The 18,762-nt window shown below is 38.4% G+C and overlaps 2 protein-coding genes and 1 long non-coding RNA gene across 3 annotated transcripts in view; 2 read left to right on the forward strand and 1 right to left on the reverse strand.

Annotated features, from left to right (window-relative positions):
* Positions 1–1,856: 1,856 nt before the first annotated feature.
* Positions 1,857–4,757, reverse strand: dusp1 (dual specificity phosphatase 1). Its single transcript, XM_034181391.1, has 4 exons — positions 4,169–4,757; positions 3,903–4,048; positions 3,580–3,799; positions 1,857–3,060 (listed from the first exon to the last, which is right to left on the reverse strand). Exons 1-4 carry the CDS (start codon positions 4,575–4,577, stop codon positions 2,705–2,707), a joined length of 1,131 nt encoding a protein of 376 aa, XP_034037282.1. The 5' UTR covers positions 4,578–4,757; the 3' UTR covers positions 1,857–2,704.
* Positions 3,395–3,751, forward strand: LOC117520091. The gene is made up of 2 exons (XR_004563529.1): positions 3,395–3,516; positions 3,549–3,751. It is a non-coding gene; the product is annotated as an uncharacterized LOC117520091 (long non-coding RNA).
* Positions 4,758–13,593: 8,836 nt separating the features above from the next.
* ergic1 (endoplasmic reticulum-golgi intermediate compartment 1) overlaps positions 13,594–18,762 on the forward strand; it is a 38,240-nt gene continuing 33,071 nt past the window's right edge. The window contains exon 1 of the mRNA XM_034181526.1: positions 13,594–13,751. Within this exon, the coding sequence (XP_034037417.1) occupies positions 13,732–13,751 (20 nt within the window). The 5' untranslated portion in view covers positions 13,594–13,731. The remainder of the gene's footprint in view (positions 13,752–18,762) is intronic.

Here is an 18,762-nt window from a genome sequence, read left to right on the forward strand (position 1 = left end):
TGGCCTACAGTGCACATACTGATTGATAATCCTTTTAAAATAAATTGGCTTTCTGAGTAGTCCATGACAAACATCACCTATGGATGTGTTCTTTCTCACATACGACCAACCAAGGCCCAAAGCCAATGTTTTGGCTCATTTGCAACCCAAACTTCTTCCCTTTCATGCCACCTCCTGCTGCACATCCCACCGCTGTGTGTGTGTGTGTGTGTGTGTGTGTGTGTGTGTGTGTGTGTGTGTGTGTGTGTGTGTGTGTGTGTGTGTGTGTGTGTGTGTGTGTGTGTGTGTGTGTGTGTGTGTGTGTGAAATAGGCAGGTGGGGGGGCACAAAGCTGGTGCTTGACTGAGCCCTGCATGCTCTTTAGTGGTCACACTTTTCCCAAACGCCTTGCAGCTGCTCCCTTTGTGGCCTTGGAGGGAGGGCTCCTTCGCTGATTCTTTTCGGGCCTCCTGCTGTTGTTTTGGCCTCCAAATGGGAGCGTGGCCCGCACAATGGCAGACGCCATGACATCATGCCTTCTGTGGTTACAAAATCCTGATGAGGTTCTCAGCTATATGACAGGATTCCAGCACATACAACCAAACTCTGAACACAGACAAGGGTTTGCACATCTTTGATTTACATATTTGAAGTCTTCCCTCTGGAGTCACCATCTCTCAGATAAAACACCTCACAGACAGTATATGATGTTAATGCTCATGTCCCCTTATAATTTTTAATAAACTGCAAACTTTAACTTGACTGTGGCAACAGCAATGCTTCATTTAAATAACAGCTGATGGATGAGCTTTATATTTTGTTAATTATGTTTATTAAAGGATAATGTTGCATGTATTTCATTAATTTATTGCAAGATTTCTGTTTGATATTTTAACACACAAAGAACATTAGAACTCTACAGTCTGTAAATGTTTATACTGAAAATACATTACTATGTAAAATGCACTAGTCATACTATAATGTAGGTGAGTGACACTGTCATATTAATAAAAACATGATTACTTTGTTGATTTATTGTGAAATGCATTATTCCAGAAAACCGACAAACAGGATAAAAAGAAATTATTTTATTTTTCGGCACTTGTGGTTTGTGTAGTTATTGGAATACTTATAATACAACTACTTCTGTATTTTTTTTTGTGTGTGTGTGGTTTTTTGTTGTTTGTTTTTATGTGATGCGTGTGTATCTTGTGGATAGTGTTCTAGGCCAAATTATTGAGTTATTAGAAACAAACATAATATATCGATTACTGTTGTGTAAAAGCATTTTTACAAAGTGTAGTCTTTAATTCTTAGCTGTTGTTGTCCCTTCGGCTGCCCCTGTTGTGTACGGGGTTGCCACAGCGGATGCAACCAGATCCAAATTGGTATTTGGCACAAGTTTTACAACAGATGCCCATCCTGACGCAACTCCAGTTTTACCCGGAGAAACACACACAGCCGCTGCTGTTTCAAAGAGGTCTCCCAGCCAAGTGCTAACCAGGTCCTGCACTGCTTAGCTTCTGAGATCTGACGGGATTAGGCTTCAATTCTTCGTACTATCATGAATTGATATTTTATTGTTATTTTGCACCTTCTCTTAATAAACATTTTATGGTGGCTGCAGTTTTTCTGCACTGTACATCACACACTAAAATTTGCCAGTTGTCTTCAGTTTGTTTCAAAATACAAACAAGTAATTTATTTGACCTGTGGGTTTTTTTTTTTTTTTTAATGAAAACTTCCATCTGGATCTGGAAAGATTTTTGCAGTTTTGTGTGACAAAATGTGTGTTCTTTAAAATATCTTTGACCTGTGATTGCAAAAGTATCTAAGTCATAACATTAAAAAAGAAAATGACATCATAGCCCACTAAGTACAAAAGTCAACTGAGATTTATTCATTAGTATAAAAACATAAGCATATGCAAAAATAGATGACAAAGAAATATATTAATTTAGTTCAATAAATATATCAGAATGCAGTCATTGATGACTGTGGCCCCATTTCAGTATTTTTGGGGGGTTCTGTCCATCTCAGAGCAGCACTACACAGTACATATAAACATGAGGTATTTAATGGTTGCTTTCCCCACCACGTCAGGATCGTCAAGGATTCTTGTATTGAAAGACAAGATGAAACAGCAAACTTCCTACTTGTGAATATGAACATTTCTGACACATCTTCACTGGGGTAGGATTCAAAATTTGGGAATACATTCAATGTTCAACAAATGAAAAGTAACATCTTCTGTCATGCCTGGACAGGCATCAGGTTTATATTGCTTCTTCTGCGTGGCATCCAATGAACAGACAACTGAGAGAAGGAGCTATTATTCCTGAGACAGCTGAAAGCCCTTTCTTTTGAAGATTATCAAAAGCCTTCTTTAAAAAAAGCCCCTTGAATAAAGAATATTCAATACTTTTCATTTCCTCTACAGGAATAATGTCAACTAAAATTTCAGTCCTTTGCCAACACATCTAGGATGAAAACTGAAGGTGATATTCACAGTTGTTAAGCATCAATACTGCCTGATGGTCACCATCAAATTTCTTGAAATAATGAGGCTACTGCTGTGATATCACAAGAATTAGCTAGGAGACAACACAATGCAGCTCCTATTCCATCCAGTGATACCAGTATCACAAAATACAGGGTTTAGACTTGGGTCGAGTCACGTTGTGGGGGGGTTGTACTTCAAGTCCAAAGACTGTCTGTCTGTGTTTCAACAGCTGGGCGAGGTTGTGATTGGACTGTGGAGGAATGACAGTGAACCAGCTGAGTTGTGCACAGGGATGGAGACGGGGAAGTTGAAGACTTTGCTGCTGTTGCCAATGGCCGGACTGCCCACCTCAGAGGAGCACGTGGAGGACGCCAGAACCTGCGACTCAAACTGGAGGAGCTGACCCATGAAGCTGAAATTGGGGGAGATGATGCTGCGGCGCTGTTTGACAAACTCAAAGGCCTCGTCCAGCTTTACACGGTTGGTACGCATGAGGTAGGCGAGGCAAATGGTGGCAGAGCGGGAGATACCTGCTTGACAGTGAACAAACACCCGACCTCCTTTATTCCTCACGGAATCTGAAGAGAAAGAAGGCAGATTACGGTTACTTTTCAAATAAATCTGAACACATTTAGACACAGTTAATGAGGTGCAAGATGGGGACTTGTGGGGATTATTCCCAAAGGAAGGTTATCTGAATAGACAAAGGAGTCCTGCTGGGGGTATTGACCTGGGAGGAAGGCCGACAGTGAGTGAGGGGAAATTTTCTTTTGTTACACCACAACAAAAGAGGGGTGAGGTGGACGCTATTCAAATTCAGCTTGCCTGTTGACAACGAAACTATTTGGGGGGCCACGCAATTCATTACAAAAAAAGGAGGGAGATCTCTTTTCTTCTGGGGATCAGAAGTGATGATGTAACCACCATTGTGGTGAGGAGAGAGCCTGGGCCGAGCCAGCTGGTCAGTTTTGGAGGGAATGTTTTAAAAATTAAACCCCGGATCCTGAACTGCAGGAAGAAGGTGGGGTGGGGGTGTTGCTTGCCATCGGAGGTGACAGCTGTGGAGGGTGCACACATTTACAAAGCCAAACACTCACCAATAAACTCAATTGCCTCGTTGAACCAAGAGCTGATATCGGCTTTGTGGTTGTCCTCGACGGGGATGCGCTTATAGAGGTAGGAGTCCTCAAAATGGTTGGGGCAGTTGGCAGAGACATTGATGAGAGCGGTGATCCCCAACATGTCTAGCATGTCTTTTCTGGACGCGTGGTAAGCACTGCCGAGGTACAGGAAATTCAAGATCTCTACGGGACCACCCTGGACAGGTAAATAATAAATAAGTCAATCTCACCTGGTCAACATCAGGTGGAAGAACACAACAGGGTTAGCTGTTAAAAAAAAAAACACAACAACAACAAACCTGATCATAAAGAGGTGTGTTGCAGGGACTACAACCCGGGTCTGCACTCTCTGGATGGTTGGAGCTCAGAGGCAAACTGAGACCTTGTGGCAGGGATGGTTTGGTACACATCTCTGGATACTTGGTGGAAAATGTGTCAAATCCACCTGGGTGAAAGGAGAACACCACAAGGTGAGATCACGTGGTACAGAGGGCTCATAACGCGCGCTCGGTGATCTATTTTGGTTTGGTGAAGACAGCTGGGTAAAAATCTATTCCTGCCTTACCTTTGAGAATAAACACAGTGGAGCCACACGGATGCCGACACAGGGCCGTCACGGCCAGCATCAGGGTCCCGTCCTTCTTGGCCTGGCTTAAGTCCAAACTCCGGTCGTCCAGCAGCACCACGGACTGGTACTCTCCGGACAGGAGACGATTCCTGATGTCCTCGTTGGGGAGGATGTGCTCCAGTCCCAGAACCCCTCTGGCCCTCCTGCGAACTATGGTGCTGAAGCGCACGTTGGTGGATCCCGGTATGTGGGACGAGTTAAAGGAGAGGAAGGAGCGGCAGTCCAGCAGGAGACAGGCCGGGACGTCGTCCTCCAGGAGCCCGCGGACGGACGCGCAGTCGATGGTTGGAACCTCCATTATGACCATAGTAGGGCGGCGGGATAGAAAGGTTAAATCCAAATACATAAAGTTTAAAAACAAATTAAAGCTTAAAATCTATGTTAAAAAAAATAAAACAAAAAAGTTTTCCTTTCGAAGCAGCGAGTCCTCTGTTAAATAAGCTTATTTTAACGAAGAAACGAACACAAAGTAAAATTTTACAAAGCAGAAACAATAAGAAAAGTTCATCCTTTTTTTTTTCTCAGCAGCTGTTCTTCGTCGCCTTTCCGACGCTTATATACACGGATCTCCTGTGCGCGAGGACCATTGACGTCACAGGACCGCCCCTCGTGAACTGTTGCCAGATTTACCGACGTCATCGCGCCCAACTTGCGTGTGGCGTGGCAGATCGGTGCTCGAGCGCGTGCGAGACATTGTTGTACAAGCGTGTCGCACGTACACACCGCTCAAGTTTTGTTAATCTTTCTTTCTTTCTTTCTTTCTTTCTTTCTTTCTTTCTTTTTTCTTTCTTAGGGCATGAGCCTGACCCTGAATAAACTATTTGAAAGTTGGATCAATACGTTTGATATCCACTCTAGATATCCATCATAAACACTTTTTTATTATAAAAAACATTCAAATCAGCACGTCTGCCACTTTGTGTAAATAAATAACTACACTTCTCACGGGTTTCTGACAAATTAACAGTAGATGACATTACAGGCGGTTGAGACTTTGGAGGCACATCCAGTGGCGGATCTAGAGGGGGGGTTGCAAACCCCCCCCCCCCCCCCACACACACACTGAACTTCTGACTAAAGGTGTGCTAAAATACAGAAAAGGTCTTGCATAAATAAAGGCTGAGTGGAGAACACCGCAGCATGCAGAACTACAAGATTTCCAGCATTTAAAATAAAATTTGTGCATTAAAAACCATAACCAGATCAGTCAGTATTTCACTTTCTGACTGTCTTACAAAGTAGTAGAAAACCTTCTTAAAATTTTTCATGGGGAGGATCCTTTCACACACCTTTATCCAAACTATTATGTCAAATATTTTTTCAATATTTTAAGAGACAGAGCTAAGTGTTGCTACCTGACACACCATGTCCTTATTTATGGGATGACAAAACACTGATAATATAACATAACATGACAGACAGCTAGCTTACATGACACAGCAAATTTACATCAACAAGAAATTATATCCCTAAGTAATAAGCGACAAACAAAATTGTAGAGGCTATAATGGCAAACAGTGGTCCACACTGTACAAATTATCAAGGCGGTTCAACTTAAAAACTTAAGTTCAACTGCTGACTTAAAAACATGAGAAAATTCAACTTCAAAATTTTGTTTCAAAGAAAAAGGTTAAGTTGTAAATGATGTTTGCTTGACATCTGTGTGGTTTGCTGCCTTAAAAAACATTTACTCACATTTTTAGATTTAAGTAGTGTCTTGATCATTTTTACAGTGCATTTAAAATGTAATATTTAATAAAAGGGAGATAATAATTAACAATAACATTAATTAGCTGTGATAAATAGGTGAAGATAATGCTCCCGTGATGAATCCATCAACTAATAGGTGAAGGATTATTAGCTAATATATATATATATATATATATATATATATATGCCCCCATAATCGAATCACACTTCAAAAATTTATGGTTTCATCCTTGGCCCATACTCCACCCTTCCATCAGGTTTCATGAAAATTGGTTCAGTCATTTTTGCAAAATCATTGTGACAGGACACAAACAGCCAGACAGCACTGGAAAACAAGCGCAATCCGAGATTTCCACAAATCAGGATCCGGATCACCTCCAAAATTCACTGGAGTCATTCATGCCCTAATATCTATCTGTGGTGCAAATTAGGTGCGAATCCATGATGTAGTTTTGATGTAATTCTTCAAAGCCTATATAAAGTGAAATCTTGATCCAGAATCCAAATTCAAATCACCTCCAAAATTCACTGGATTCTTCCACACCCTAATATCTATCTGTTGTGCAAATTTGGTGAGAATCTGTAAAGTAGTTTTGACATAATCCTTCAAAGACTGAAGAGAAATCTTGACCTGGATCGCCTCCAAAATTGAATGGAGTCTTCCATGACCTAATATCTATCTATGGTGAAAAGTTCGAAAATCCCTGCAGTAGTTTAGACGTGATCCAGCTAACAGACAGACAAATAAATATACACCAATGATTTTATTACATTCTTGGCAAGCGTAACAAAACCACCTTGGCAGAGGTATCAATGGGAAAAAAAAATAGGGTTTAGCAGCAAATATGTTTATTTGAAATCTCAAAAAGATGTGAACACATTTCAGTGAAGTTTGGGGTAGAGTTAGGCCTTGGTTGGAATAGTTGGTTTGGGTAAGTGAGGTCTAGATGTTACTCATGCATAGCAACTTGAATGTTATTGCATCAGCTTTGTTGCTTCTGGTGACACTCCCAACACCTGACGTCTTGCTCGGAAGACCAGTGCAGTACCAAGTCTACCAGTGAGTGAAATCCCCCAGCTAGCCTAGTCTGAACATATTTCAATTGGTTGGTAAATTTTACTGATACACTCCCCATCCATGTTATTTGTGCTTTGGAGAAACAGCGTCCCCACTGACACTTTAACCCAGCTAAACAGAGGGCTGGAGATCCTTGGTGGAGGGAAGTACTCGCCGAGTTTCCTCTAGTCCTACCGTAGTTTTATAATTTGTCTTTTGAAACATCCGTGTAAAGTATCTCCATCAGGATATTAGGAATTTGCCAAATTTTCCATGATGTTAGCGATTAATTAGATTTCTATTTTACCTCTTCAACTGAGAGATGACAAATAATATAATAAGTGAATATCTGCCATCGGGGCTATAAAAGTTTATTCTTTGTTTTTATTTGGCAGAGGTACATAGTGTTCAATGCCCCGAGAGCAAAGGCTAACCATAAAAGTTAATCACTGTATAGAAATCTGAAGTCCAGTAAATTTCCACATGCGGGAAACAAAGTGGTGATCTACCAGAAACTGGACAGCAGATGGAGATCTGTGGACTTTCATTTGTGACATGACTGAAACAGATGGTTGGAGTGTTTTGTTTTCCACAATTAGAATGTATTTTTGATCAGCAAACATTATTTCAACCACTGTGGGAAGTCCTTTTTACTTGTCATTGTTTGCTGAGTCATCGACGATGACTCTGTTGTGTCATACAGACACAGCATTATTGAAGGTTGACAGGTGTGTTTGTGTGTGTGTGTGTGTGTGTGTGTGTGTGTGTGTGTGTGTGTGTGTGTGTGTGTGTGTGTGTGTGTGTGTGTGTGTATATATATATATATATATATATATATATATATATATATATATATATATATATATATATATAAGAAACATTGGTGTTATTTTGTTGTGAAACTAATGTTTACTGATCATGCTTTCAAGCACGTAGGGTTGCTCCTACGAGTTAAAGATGATCAAGGACTATATTTACAGATAAAAAATGTGATCATGTGATCTCTAGCTATAAAACTGGTAGTAATGACAGTCTTAGGTATTTGGGTCTGCTACAGGAGTGTCACACAGCCTCAGTTTTTAAAATTACCACTAGTTTTATGAGCAGGAGAAGGATTTTGGAGAAGAAATTGAACAAGAGTTTAATTGACTATTGTAGCAGAATGTGGCAAATAAAGGAAGCAGAAGGGAAATTCACCCAGTACAAAATACTTTATAGGTATTATCATACACCATTAAGGGTACATAGAATGAAACTGATGCCTGATTTATGCTGGAAACTTGGCAACATCATGTTGTGGGGATGTTTTTCAGCAACAGGAACTGGGAGACTAGTCAGGATTGAGGGAAAGATGAATGCAGCAGCAATGCACAGATACATCCTGGATGAAAACCTGCCCCAGAGTGCTCTTGACCTCAGACTGGGGGTGACGGTTCATCTTTCAGCAGGATTATGACCCTAAGCACACAGCCAAGATATCATAGGAGTGTCTTCACGACAACTCTGTGAATGTCCTTGAGTGGCCCGGCCAGAGCCCAGACCTGAGTCCGATTGAACATCTCTGGAGAGACCTGAAAATGCATCGGTGCACAGCTGATGCAGCCAAATGGTTAGTGTGCTTGGTTTCAGTGCAGAAGGCTCCTGGTTCAAACCCCACCCCTGCCATATTTCTCCATGCAATGTGGAGTTGGGTCAGGAAGGACATCTGGCATAAAACTTGTGCCAAATCAGCATGCAGATTCACCTTGGATCTGCTGTGGCAATCCTGAATGAAAAGAAGGGAACAGCTGAAGGAACTTACTGATGCTCCCCACCCAAAATAATGGAGCTTGAGAGGTGCTGCAAAGAAGAATGGGCAAAACTGCCCAAAGATAGGTGCGGTAAGCTTATGGCATCATGTTCAAGAAGACAAGAGGCTGTATTTCCTGCCAAAGGTGCATCAACAAAGTGTTGAGCAAAGGGTGTGAACTTGCTCAACTTACGTATGTGATTTTTTTTATTTTATTACTTTAATAAATTTGGAAAACAAAACAAAAAACCAAAACAAAACGAAAATGTTTTTTATTTTGTCATTAAGGGGTGTTGTGAGTAGAATTTTGAGGAGAAAAAACTGAAATTTACTCCATTTTGGAATAAGGCTGTAACATAATACAATGTGGAAAAAGTGAAGCCCTGTGAATATTTTCAAGATGCGCTGTAGTTTAATATTATATGTGGCAATACTTCATTTTTGTCTCATGTGTCTAAATTGTGATTCAAGGTTTGGGTGGGTCCCAGATTTTCACATTTCAAAGTGGGCCATGGAGTCCTTAAGTTTGGGACTAGTTGAATAATACTCACAATGTAATGTTCTGCTGCTGGATGTAACTTCAAAAAGATCAGCGTGACACATTTTAGAAGAGTGACATCGTCACTTTTGCTGTAACCCGACCTTCATTTTGATGAATCCACATCCTGACTGGTATGGCACGAGTTCAGCAAAAACAGGACAAATGTGTTCAAAGAAGGAAGGAGGGTGGGGGAGGTGATAAAGCACAAAAACTTCACCAGTCACAAAGAAGTTAAAAACAAAAAAAAAAACTCTGCAGTTTGAGCTCACACTCCTGTGAGATGAGTCAGCCCTGAGCAGGAATGTTACTATGTAGGCGAGGAGGCCCTTCAAAAGTGTTCTCAAAACAGTTTGTTTCCAAACACTTTGTCCTAACTGAGGGCAGGTGACGGGCAGAAATTAAATTACGTGCTTTGATGATGTGTGGACAGAGATGATATGTACAGATCTGCCTGATGAAGCTGTAAAGGAGATAAATCATCACTTTAACTCCCTCTTCTTACTGTATAGCACTGCCAATTCTATTGATCTGGTTATTGATTTGTAAGTAATGTATCCTGTACAAATAGCTATATTCGATGTAATACTCACAATGTATATCTTTGTTTCTAAGCTGGTTTCAGCTATGCAGACCTACCAAGCTGTGATATAGCATACAAATAATGAATGTTTACAAGCTCAATGGTAAGAATATTTCATGAGGAGAAAGACAGAATGATGTGTTCCACTTTTCACTGAATAAAATATTCTTTCCATTGCGAGAATGAAAAAAACATTCATTATTTGTTTTATATAACACCTAAAATAGATCCTTGTTATTTGATATTTTATTCATTTATAAACAAGAGAAAAGGGACTTCCATTTTGGTGTGTGTCACTGGCCCCTTGATGTCAACAGGTTCCAAACAGTCCAACACACATTTTAAATAGCAGTCCAATCCAACCCAAATTTGTTCTCAGCCAACTTGCAAAAACAGTCATATAGCTCCAAACCAATCCTGACAATACAATCCATAGCTGAAGTCATGTACAGACTGCCGTCTGCTTTTCTTAGTCCAGCGAAAAATTGCAACAGAAATGTGTTGAGCTCTTCATCCGACAGTGGTTCCACTTCACCTAGAGACATCCCAGCGAATACTGCAAATGCCTACAGATATCTTACGGTGTACTGGATTTGTTTTTTTGTGTAGAATAATGAGCAGTGTCAATAAGCTCCTGCCATGTTTGTTTTAAAGTTAAGCAGTAAGCACAAGTGTGAGTGGGTGTGCTGGTCAAAGCGTGCAATAGCATGAATCGTATAGTACCAACATTGCACTATTGCACAGTAAATGGAACACAATAGCAAATGGTACAAACAATACATGTCATGTGACATACTTCTGTCACAAAATGTGAAATAAGTTTTTCTTTATTTCAACTTAAATAGAGAAGTCTTTCGGCATTAATAGAGTCAAAAGTTGAAATAACTAAGTTGAAATAACTTTTAAAAAATTTATGCAAACTGTTACATCAATTTTTCTTGTTGAGACAGCAGTTCCTTTTTTAGTGTGGGGGCATCACCTAGAAATATTCCAGGTTAAATATGGTAAATATGCCACTTTGGTATTCAAAAGCTTTTACAATTAATTACATCAATTTCCGAAATCATCTGGAACCTACCATAGTATTTAAACATGTATTCATCTTGGTGTGTGTAAACTGGAGAGCCAATGAAAATCTGACATAGTGAAGAAAAACAAATAAATGCATTTTGTAGGTATTAGTTTTTATGTATGTTATAAATTGCATATTTTATACATTTCATATTTATATTAGAATAAAAGAGGATGCCTAACATAAAATTTTCATAAAAATTCAGTGAAATTTTCTTCCCAGAACTGTGCTCAGATATGCGTCAGGGTGAGAGAATATTGAAATTTGGGAATAAGAATAGAATCTGACTTGGTGCTATGTTTTGATTCCCATAATTATGGTGCAGAACTGTTGCAGGTCTCACCCAGAAAGGGAAGTGAAACAATGGGTAAAGGAGAGGCTTTTCTGCGGTCTGATCTTGCTGTCACATGTGCATGTTTACTGTCAGTATCACTACGGGCAACAGCTGAGCTGTCACTGGGAAAACACAGGGCCCACCCAGTCTTCTGCTTGGATATATATTTTAACCAAAATGTTTTGTTTTCTAGTGTGAGTGTATGTGGTGGAAAAGCTTCCCAATTTAATGAAATTTGTAAAATAAAATAAAAATACTTTGTCATTGTTGGGGTTTCGACACTAAATTAATGTTGCCTTCGACACATAAAACTTGAAATCTGTAAATTAGGAACACTATACTTGGCAATCTTCATATATTGCTGGAAAAATGCATTTTTGACATCATTAAAAACTGCTGAATCAGATAAAGATCCAGGCCAAAGCCCCTGAAAAACAAATTAACATTTTCAGAAATTGAGCATCTTCTTTCAAACCTGATTTTTATTTCAGATAAACTCTTAACTAGTGATTTTGGGCTTTTGACCCCATTTTAGCAGTTGGAATAATGTGGATGTGATTGGACCCAGTTGTCATTGTTTCCTTCCAAACATTTTTTTTTCATATAGGCCTGATGCTTAATTACACAATCATTAAGTGTCCAAAGAATTTTAATATGATCATAATTAGCTATAGACAAAAATAATTAATAATAATAATATTTTTTTCTACAATAGTTTCCCCAAATTTTGCATATTCACTGTATTGCAAGGTCATTTTAAATTTAAAATATTTTGAAATTACAGTGAGTGGAATGGTTAATTTACAACCCTAAATCAGAAAATGATGGAATGTATGGAAAATGTGAATTTAAAACACACACACACACACACACACACACACACACACACACACACACACACACACACACACACACACACACACACACACACACACACACACACACACACACACACACACACACACACACACACACACAGTGATTCTTACATTGACTGTACTTTGACTTCTATTTCATTTCAGACAGCATGAATCCAAGATTTTTTTTATGTTTTGTGTCATAAATTTCATTTTACTTGTTAATATACATCTATTCCTGTATTTCAGGCCTGAATACATACAGAGAAATAATTACATTATTTCAAATGAGTAATGTCAACAGATGACTGTTAACATTTGGTACAAAAGCAGTGTCCACAAAAGGCTGAGTCTTTGAAGAGCAAAGATGGGCAGATTTCCAGTTTGTCAACAAATGTGTGTAAAAACAGTGCATAATATCAAACAATTCAAGGAATCTGGAGGAAAGTCAATGTGTATATAGCGCATGCATATAGCACAAGGGCAGAAGCCTAAGATGGACACCAGTGATCTTTGATCCCTCAGACAGCACTGCCTCAAGGACAATCATTCATAAACATCATAAATTTGTGAGGAAAAAAATGAGCCAAATTTGCCATCGTCATACTAATATGCCATTGTAGTGCTACGCCACAGTAGTACTAATACACTATAGTAGTACTAATACATCTTTGTATTGCTAATACCCCATCGTAGTACTAATATGGCATCATCGTGGCCCTAATATGCCATTGTTGTGCTAATATACCTTTGTAGTGCTATCACAATATCATAGTGGCTGTAATACCCCATCGCCCGTTGTAGTACTAATACGCCATCAGAGTGGCTCTAATACACTATTGTAATGTTAATATGCCTTTGTAGTCCTAATACCCCATCGTAGTATTAATACACTATCATAGTGGCCCTAATGCGCCATTGTAGCGCTAATGCACCATCATAATGACCCTAATATGCCATTGTAGTACTAATATGCAATCATAGTGGCCCCAGTACACCATCGTAGTGCTAATATGCTATCGCAATGGCCTTAATATGCCATTGTAGTGACTCTAACACAACAATGTACAGAAATATACCAAACAACTACACAGACTTTTCATGAAAACTATATATATACATATATATATATATATATATATATATATATATATATGTATATATATATATGCCCACCCCGTATAAGATTTAAATGGGGTGGGCAGTTCCAGTAGCAAAAAACAAGGAAAAAAAAGGCACTTTTACCAAACCATTTAAATATTGAATTTTATAGGAACTGTGCGACACTGTAATGGAAAACCAAAAATGCAAAAATATTTTGCACCATCCTAAAATAAAATAAAATCTCTTTTTTAAATAATCATTTTAAACGATGAAAAGCTCGAGAAGGAAGCAGAACCCAAAGTGAACCGGATGCAGCTCTCAGCCAATCAGATTTTGCAAAGCGTCCTAAGCTGACGTCAGCCCGGTACCGATGAAGAGGACAGAAGAGCGCTTTGTTTTTTTTTTCGTCGTTTTCGGCTGAACCTTTTAATTCTTTCCGTACGACGCACAAACATCATGCCTTTCGATGTTAGGAGGTGAGTATGAGTGCATTTTATTTTGTTGGAATTTGTCGGGCTGTGTGTTCGGAGTGTGTGTGAGCGGTGAATGAATTTGTATCACTGCCATTTGTTAAATACGTCAAAGTTGTAACAGCAAAGTTACACATAACTGTTTCGTAGTCGTAGGTTTTTTTTTTTTTTTCCTTCATTCAGTGGATTCATGTTGATTTGTTAAGCAGATTAACTCCTCCATCCTGGTGTTTGTATGTTCCTGATTGCATCACCTCAGGCACTTTCTGCTAAAGTTGTGGCTTTCTGGAAATCAAATTGACTACTAATTACAAGCAGAGTGATATGTATGTAACCTTATCTAAAATTAATAATTAAGTACTTTAGAAATTTCTCTCCATTGTGCATTTATTTTTATATAACTATTATGTCTAGCCTAGACATATTATATTCAGTGTTTTGTCATTACCCACAATGCAACGTTGGTACAGTTGTCTTGACTGAGTATTTGTGTTCTTTCCTTGAGTATTTAAGCAAAAAAAAAAAAAAAGCACTGATGTTGCATGCGGTTGGGCTGTAGCCAATTCTTTGATGCATTTAAGCATTCTGCACGGTTTACATTATTAATGTGTGCCACTGTTGAGGAGTGCTGTACAGTAAAAAAAAAACAAAAAAAAACTGTGCACGCATTTACCCATTACTTCACAACATGTAAATGACACTGTCTGTCAGACAGAACCTGTGAGCTCAGCGGAATCAAGAGAATTTCTGCTTATGGCCCATGGAGCCTTATCCTCCCGCCGCTCCACCTCTCGCATCCACTGCAAACTGCCCTGCTGATTGTTGCTCCCTGCTCTGGTCAGTTTTCACCCCGCTTCAAAGAAATCTCTCACCGCTCACTCCAAAAAAGAAAACAAGCTGGCAGCAGAGAAGAGAACAGCAGCACATGCAGAGCCACTTTGGATGTTGAACACTGTGTGAGCTACATTAGCCAGATGTGCAAAATATCCAAAGTTTTCTTTCCAAAATTAAGTTACATCTGCATGCAGGTTCTCTGTCAGGGAGGATATGCACATTTCAACTAAACCTGTGGACTCTCCATTAAGTTCTGCTGATTAGTCTGAGGATTTGGTTAAATGGGGTGTCTATCTTGGTGGCATTGTTAATTGCCACAATGTTTTTTGCACCTTTTATAAAAATTACACATTAACTCAGAATGTTTATTTTAATCCTAACCCTAAGCCATGTAAAATAAAATAATTTACAAAATTGCTAGTCAGCAGATATTGGTTTAGAGCCTTGTTCTGACTGCAGAAGGGCTTCCAGAAATAACTGTCATATTTGAGAGATAAAAAAATGAATTCCACCTCCCCCAGGTTCATAAATTGCACAGAACACATGCACCAGGCTTGAGGCATGCAGGATAAACTGTTACTGTGCAGATACTATATGTAAAGGAAAAGTCCCTTCGGCTGCTCCCTTGTTTGCAATCGGGGTCGCCACAGCAAATCCGAGGTGGATCTGCATGTTGATTTGGCACAGGTTTTACGCCGAATGCCCTTCCTGACGTAACTCCGCATTACATTGAGAAATGTGGCAGGGGTGGGATTTGAACCCGGAACCTTCTGAACTGAAACCAAGCGCATTAACCACTTGGCCACCACCCCTGCTACTGTGCAGATACTGTATGTATAAACAAGAAATGGTAGGTGCATACAGGTAGACATGAGTCTATAGCTGTCCAGGACTATAGACAATTATTATGTCTTACCCTCAAATCCCAAAAAACTGGTTTGTTGTTCTCTTTAACAGCTTTTTTTTTTTTTCCAGACTCTCAAAGACATATTCCAATGCATCATATTGAATTCATTTCACTGAAGTTGAGGCTGTTGTGACATAAAATGCCAATCACCATACAGGTGCAGTAATGACAACATTGAAAAGTAAAATAATTGACTAAACAGAAGTTGACAAGTGAAATTGAAAATCATATTTGTGATGGGGGTGCCAGTGTGTAAACTGGAAGCCAAAAGCCTTCACTGTACGTTTGAAGACAATTGATTAAACAGTGCTGAAGTAGTTGTATAAAGCTCAAATTTATAGTAAAAGTAACTTTTGCTTGCATTTCTTTAATGGGTAACTATTACAAGAACCAGGCTCATTGGGTAGTAATCATTAGCGACCAGAGCAGTCTGGCTTCACACCAAAGTCAACAATCAACCACATCCTAGCTAGCTCTGCAAGTACTCTCTGGATGAAAGAATCAGTATCAGAAGTGTGTTTCTTTAAATGTATATTGGTTTGTAAAAAGTGTGTAGGCTGACCAGGCTGTTCTGTGGGATACACTGAGAATTCACAGTTTCTAGTCATAATTGCCAGCCTATCCACAGTTACTGTGTGGACTGGGCAATTGTTGACTTCTTACCAGTGATTTCTGATTATCTTTCAGGACATATTAACTCAAAAGCAGTTCTAAAGATGCTGGTGCAACTTTTCTTTTTTTAATGCTTCCAAGATATCAGTAATTTATATTAACCCCTTAATGCCCATCGTCGCATATATGCTATAATCTCTGACTCAAATATGCAACTTACCAAATTGACCTGTATGCCCGTTGTCGCAAATTTCCAACATACCATCATTATTATTATAACATAAAGTCATTACCAGAATACCCAATATTACTATCTAGTTTTTGTGCTTAAGTGAAATTAATAATCTCAACATTATTTACCATCTACTTAAAGGCAAAAATACACAAACATTTTTTTATATACAGCTATATAAATTCGGGCGTTAAGGGGTTAAAGTTGATAAGGGTACCTGCAACAAATCATTGGTTATCATATTGGCAAAATATTCAGACCTACAATTAATTAATAGAAATAGTTAAAAAATTGACCATTTTGACACATGGGTAACAGGCACAGAGGTAAGTCACACCAGTGTAACCATTGAAAGTGTAAATTATCCGCACCCTATTCAAAAGAAAGGCCAGGATGTTTGTGCACAGGTAGTGTTTGACTAATGGTCACGTGCACTAGCATCTGATTCTGACTCAACCATCAGGTCATCTTTCACAAGACCGTGGCTACGTGTTGGATGTCGAGTCACAAAATTGCACTTTAAAAAAAAAAATAAATAAATAAAAAATAGAATCACTGACACAGTCAACAAAGACGAATGAGAGAATAACGTTGAAATTGGGAGGGGGAGGAGTTTCTCATCATTATTGCTGCCACTAATGACTACTTTATCTTTTGTTTAATCTTTCTGCTATTTTTTATATAGATTATTTGATTAATCTAAAGTGTTAATTTTCCTCACACAAAACATTTCTGAATTTGGTAACAAGGAGCGATTGAATTTGGTCCGTAATGTAGTCAAACTGTTAAATTTATTAAGGCTTGAACCACTGAAGCTTGCAATCAATTTACCTGTGATATTTTAGAGAGGAAAAGTAGCCTGAACCCAAAACTATTTTTGATCAGTTTTTAACAAAGTTATTCACCTTTAAAATAATATAAAATGTTTAAAAACAACAGATGCTCATATTGGTGAAGCTGGGACATGTTAAAATTGGGAGTTTTGTTCTTAATAAATGACTAAAATAATTAAATCCATAATCAGAAATTGTTTCAGAAGTGACCTAATCTAGAACTTAATGTATAGTATTATCATCTCATTTTTAACTCAGGTGTTTTTAACTGTGTTGCAATGAAAATATCTGCTTACTTCATGCATGAAAGATGTCTCACGAGGTTATGAAGAGGACATTATATCCTGCTCAGAAGTTTCACAGAGTGATTGGAACCACAATTATGCAAAATCTTCATTGCGAGAGCAGGAACTCCAGTTATTGACCAACCATGCAATTATTTCAAGGTTTTACTTATTTCATGAATAAGTTCATCAACAGTGTAGGAGTAGCACACACTTACTCTTGATTACGCCACTTTATCAGGCAGTATGTATTCCTAGAATACATGATTCAGTGCAACCAATATTTTGTACATTTGTAACATATAGTAGAAGACCAGCCTGTAGACACAAAATTGATCATGGTTAAAGGTTTTTATCAGTTTTTTATATTATCAAAAGTTCATTGACCCTTTGATATTTCGGGCTATTTGAGTTTGGATGCATAACAAACTATATATTTTTGGAATCGTTATGCGCAGACGAGCAATTTGATATGCATATTGACACAATAGGGACAATTTTAAATTTTGACCCTAGTTTGACCTTTGTTGCCCCTCTCAAAAATGCCAGAGGTTTGAAGAGGGCAGCCCAAGTAAAAAGTGTTCAAAATCCATCAGGGAACTCAAAACCATTTACAAACTGTTTGGATACAGGGTCTACAGACTGGTCTTCTACTACTACAAAAATACTTTATTAATTTGCTCCTAAAATAAGTGACAAGGTAATTTTATCATACTGTGATCTGTTTCAAGGATTTTACTTTCATATAATTTAAGTCAGTTCTTGTACTTTTATAAGCCATGTTTAGAGACTTCGATATTGCATGAAGACAAAATTGTTCGTGACTCTTTCTGTAGTTGTTGGCCTCCAAATTGAAACGAATGTTTACAGATGCCATTTTCACATTCAGATGCATCTATGGCCTCCACATCAGATATACAGAGGCCATTTTTTTTTTTTTTTTTTTTTTTTTAGAATGCAGCATATACATGTAAATACCACATTCTCTGCCTGTTCAGCATGCCCATATACTAATCTTAAATTATTGGATTATGTGGAAGTTTTTTTTATTTTTTTTTTGCAGTGGATCTTGGAAATTGGAATGCATTTCATTGTCAACAGATACTACATATTTGTAATATATATCAAAATTAATTTCAGTAATAATCACAAAACGTATTCTAAACACTGCATTGTCTCGTGACAACACAGACTTTTTGGACAATTTGCATATTATGTGGTTTTCATGGACAGAACGTTTTAGGTATAAGTCGGCGTAATACCATCCAACGTCAAAACTGTTTAGAATAATTTTGCGAAAAGCTCTTGCTAATTC

This window comes from Thalassophryne amazonica, chromosome 11 (genome assembly GCF_902500255.1).
Source record: "Thalassophryne amazonica chromosome 11, fThaAma1.1, whole genome shotgun sequence".
Classification (NCBI taxonomy): Eukaryota; Metazoa; Chordata; class Actinopteri; order Batrachoidiformes; family Batrachoididae; genus Thalassophryne; species Thalassophryne amazonica.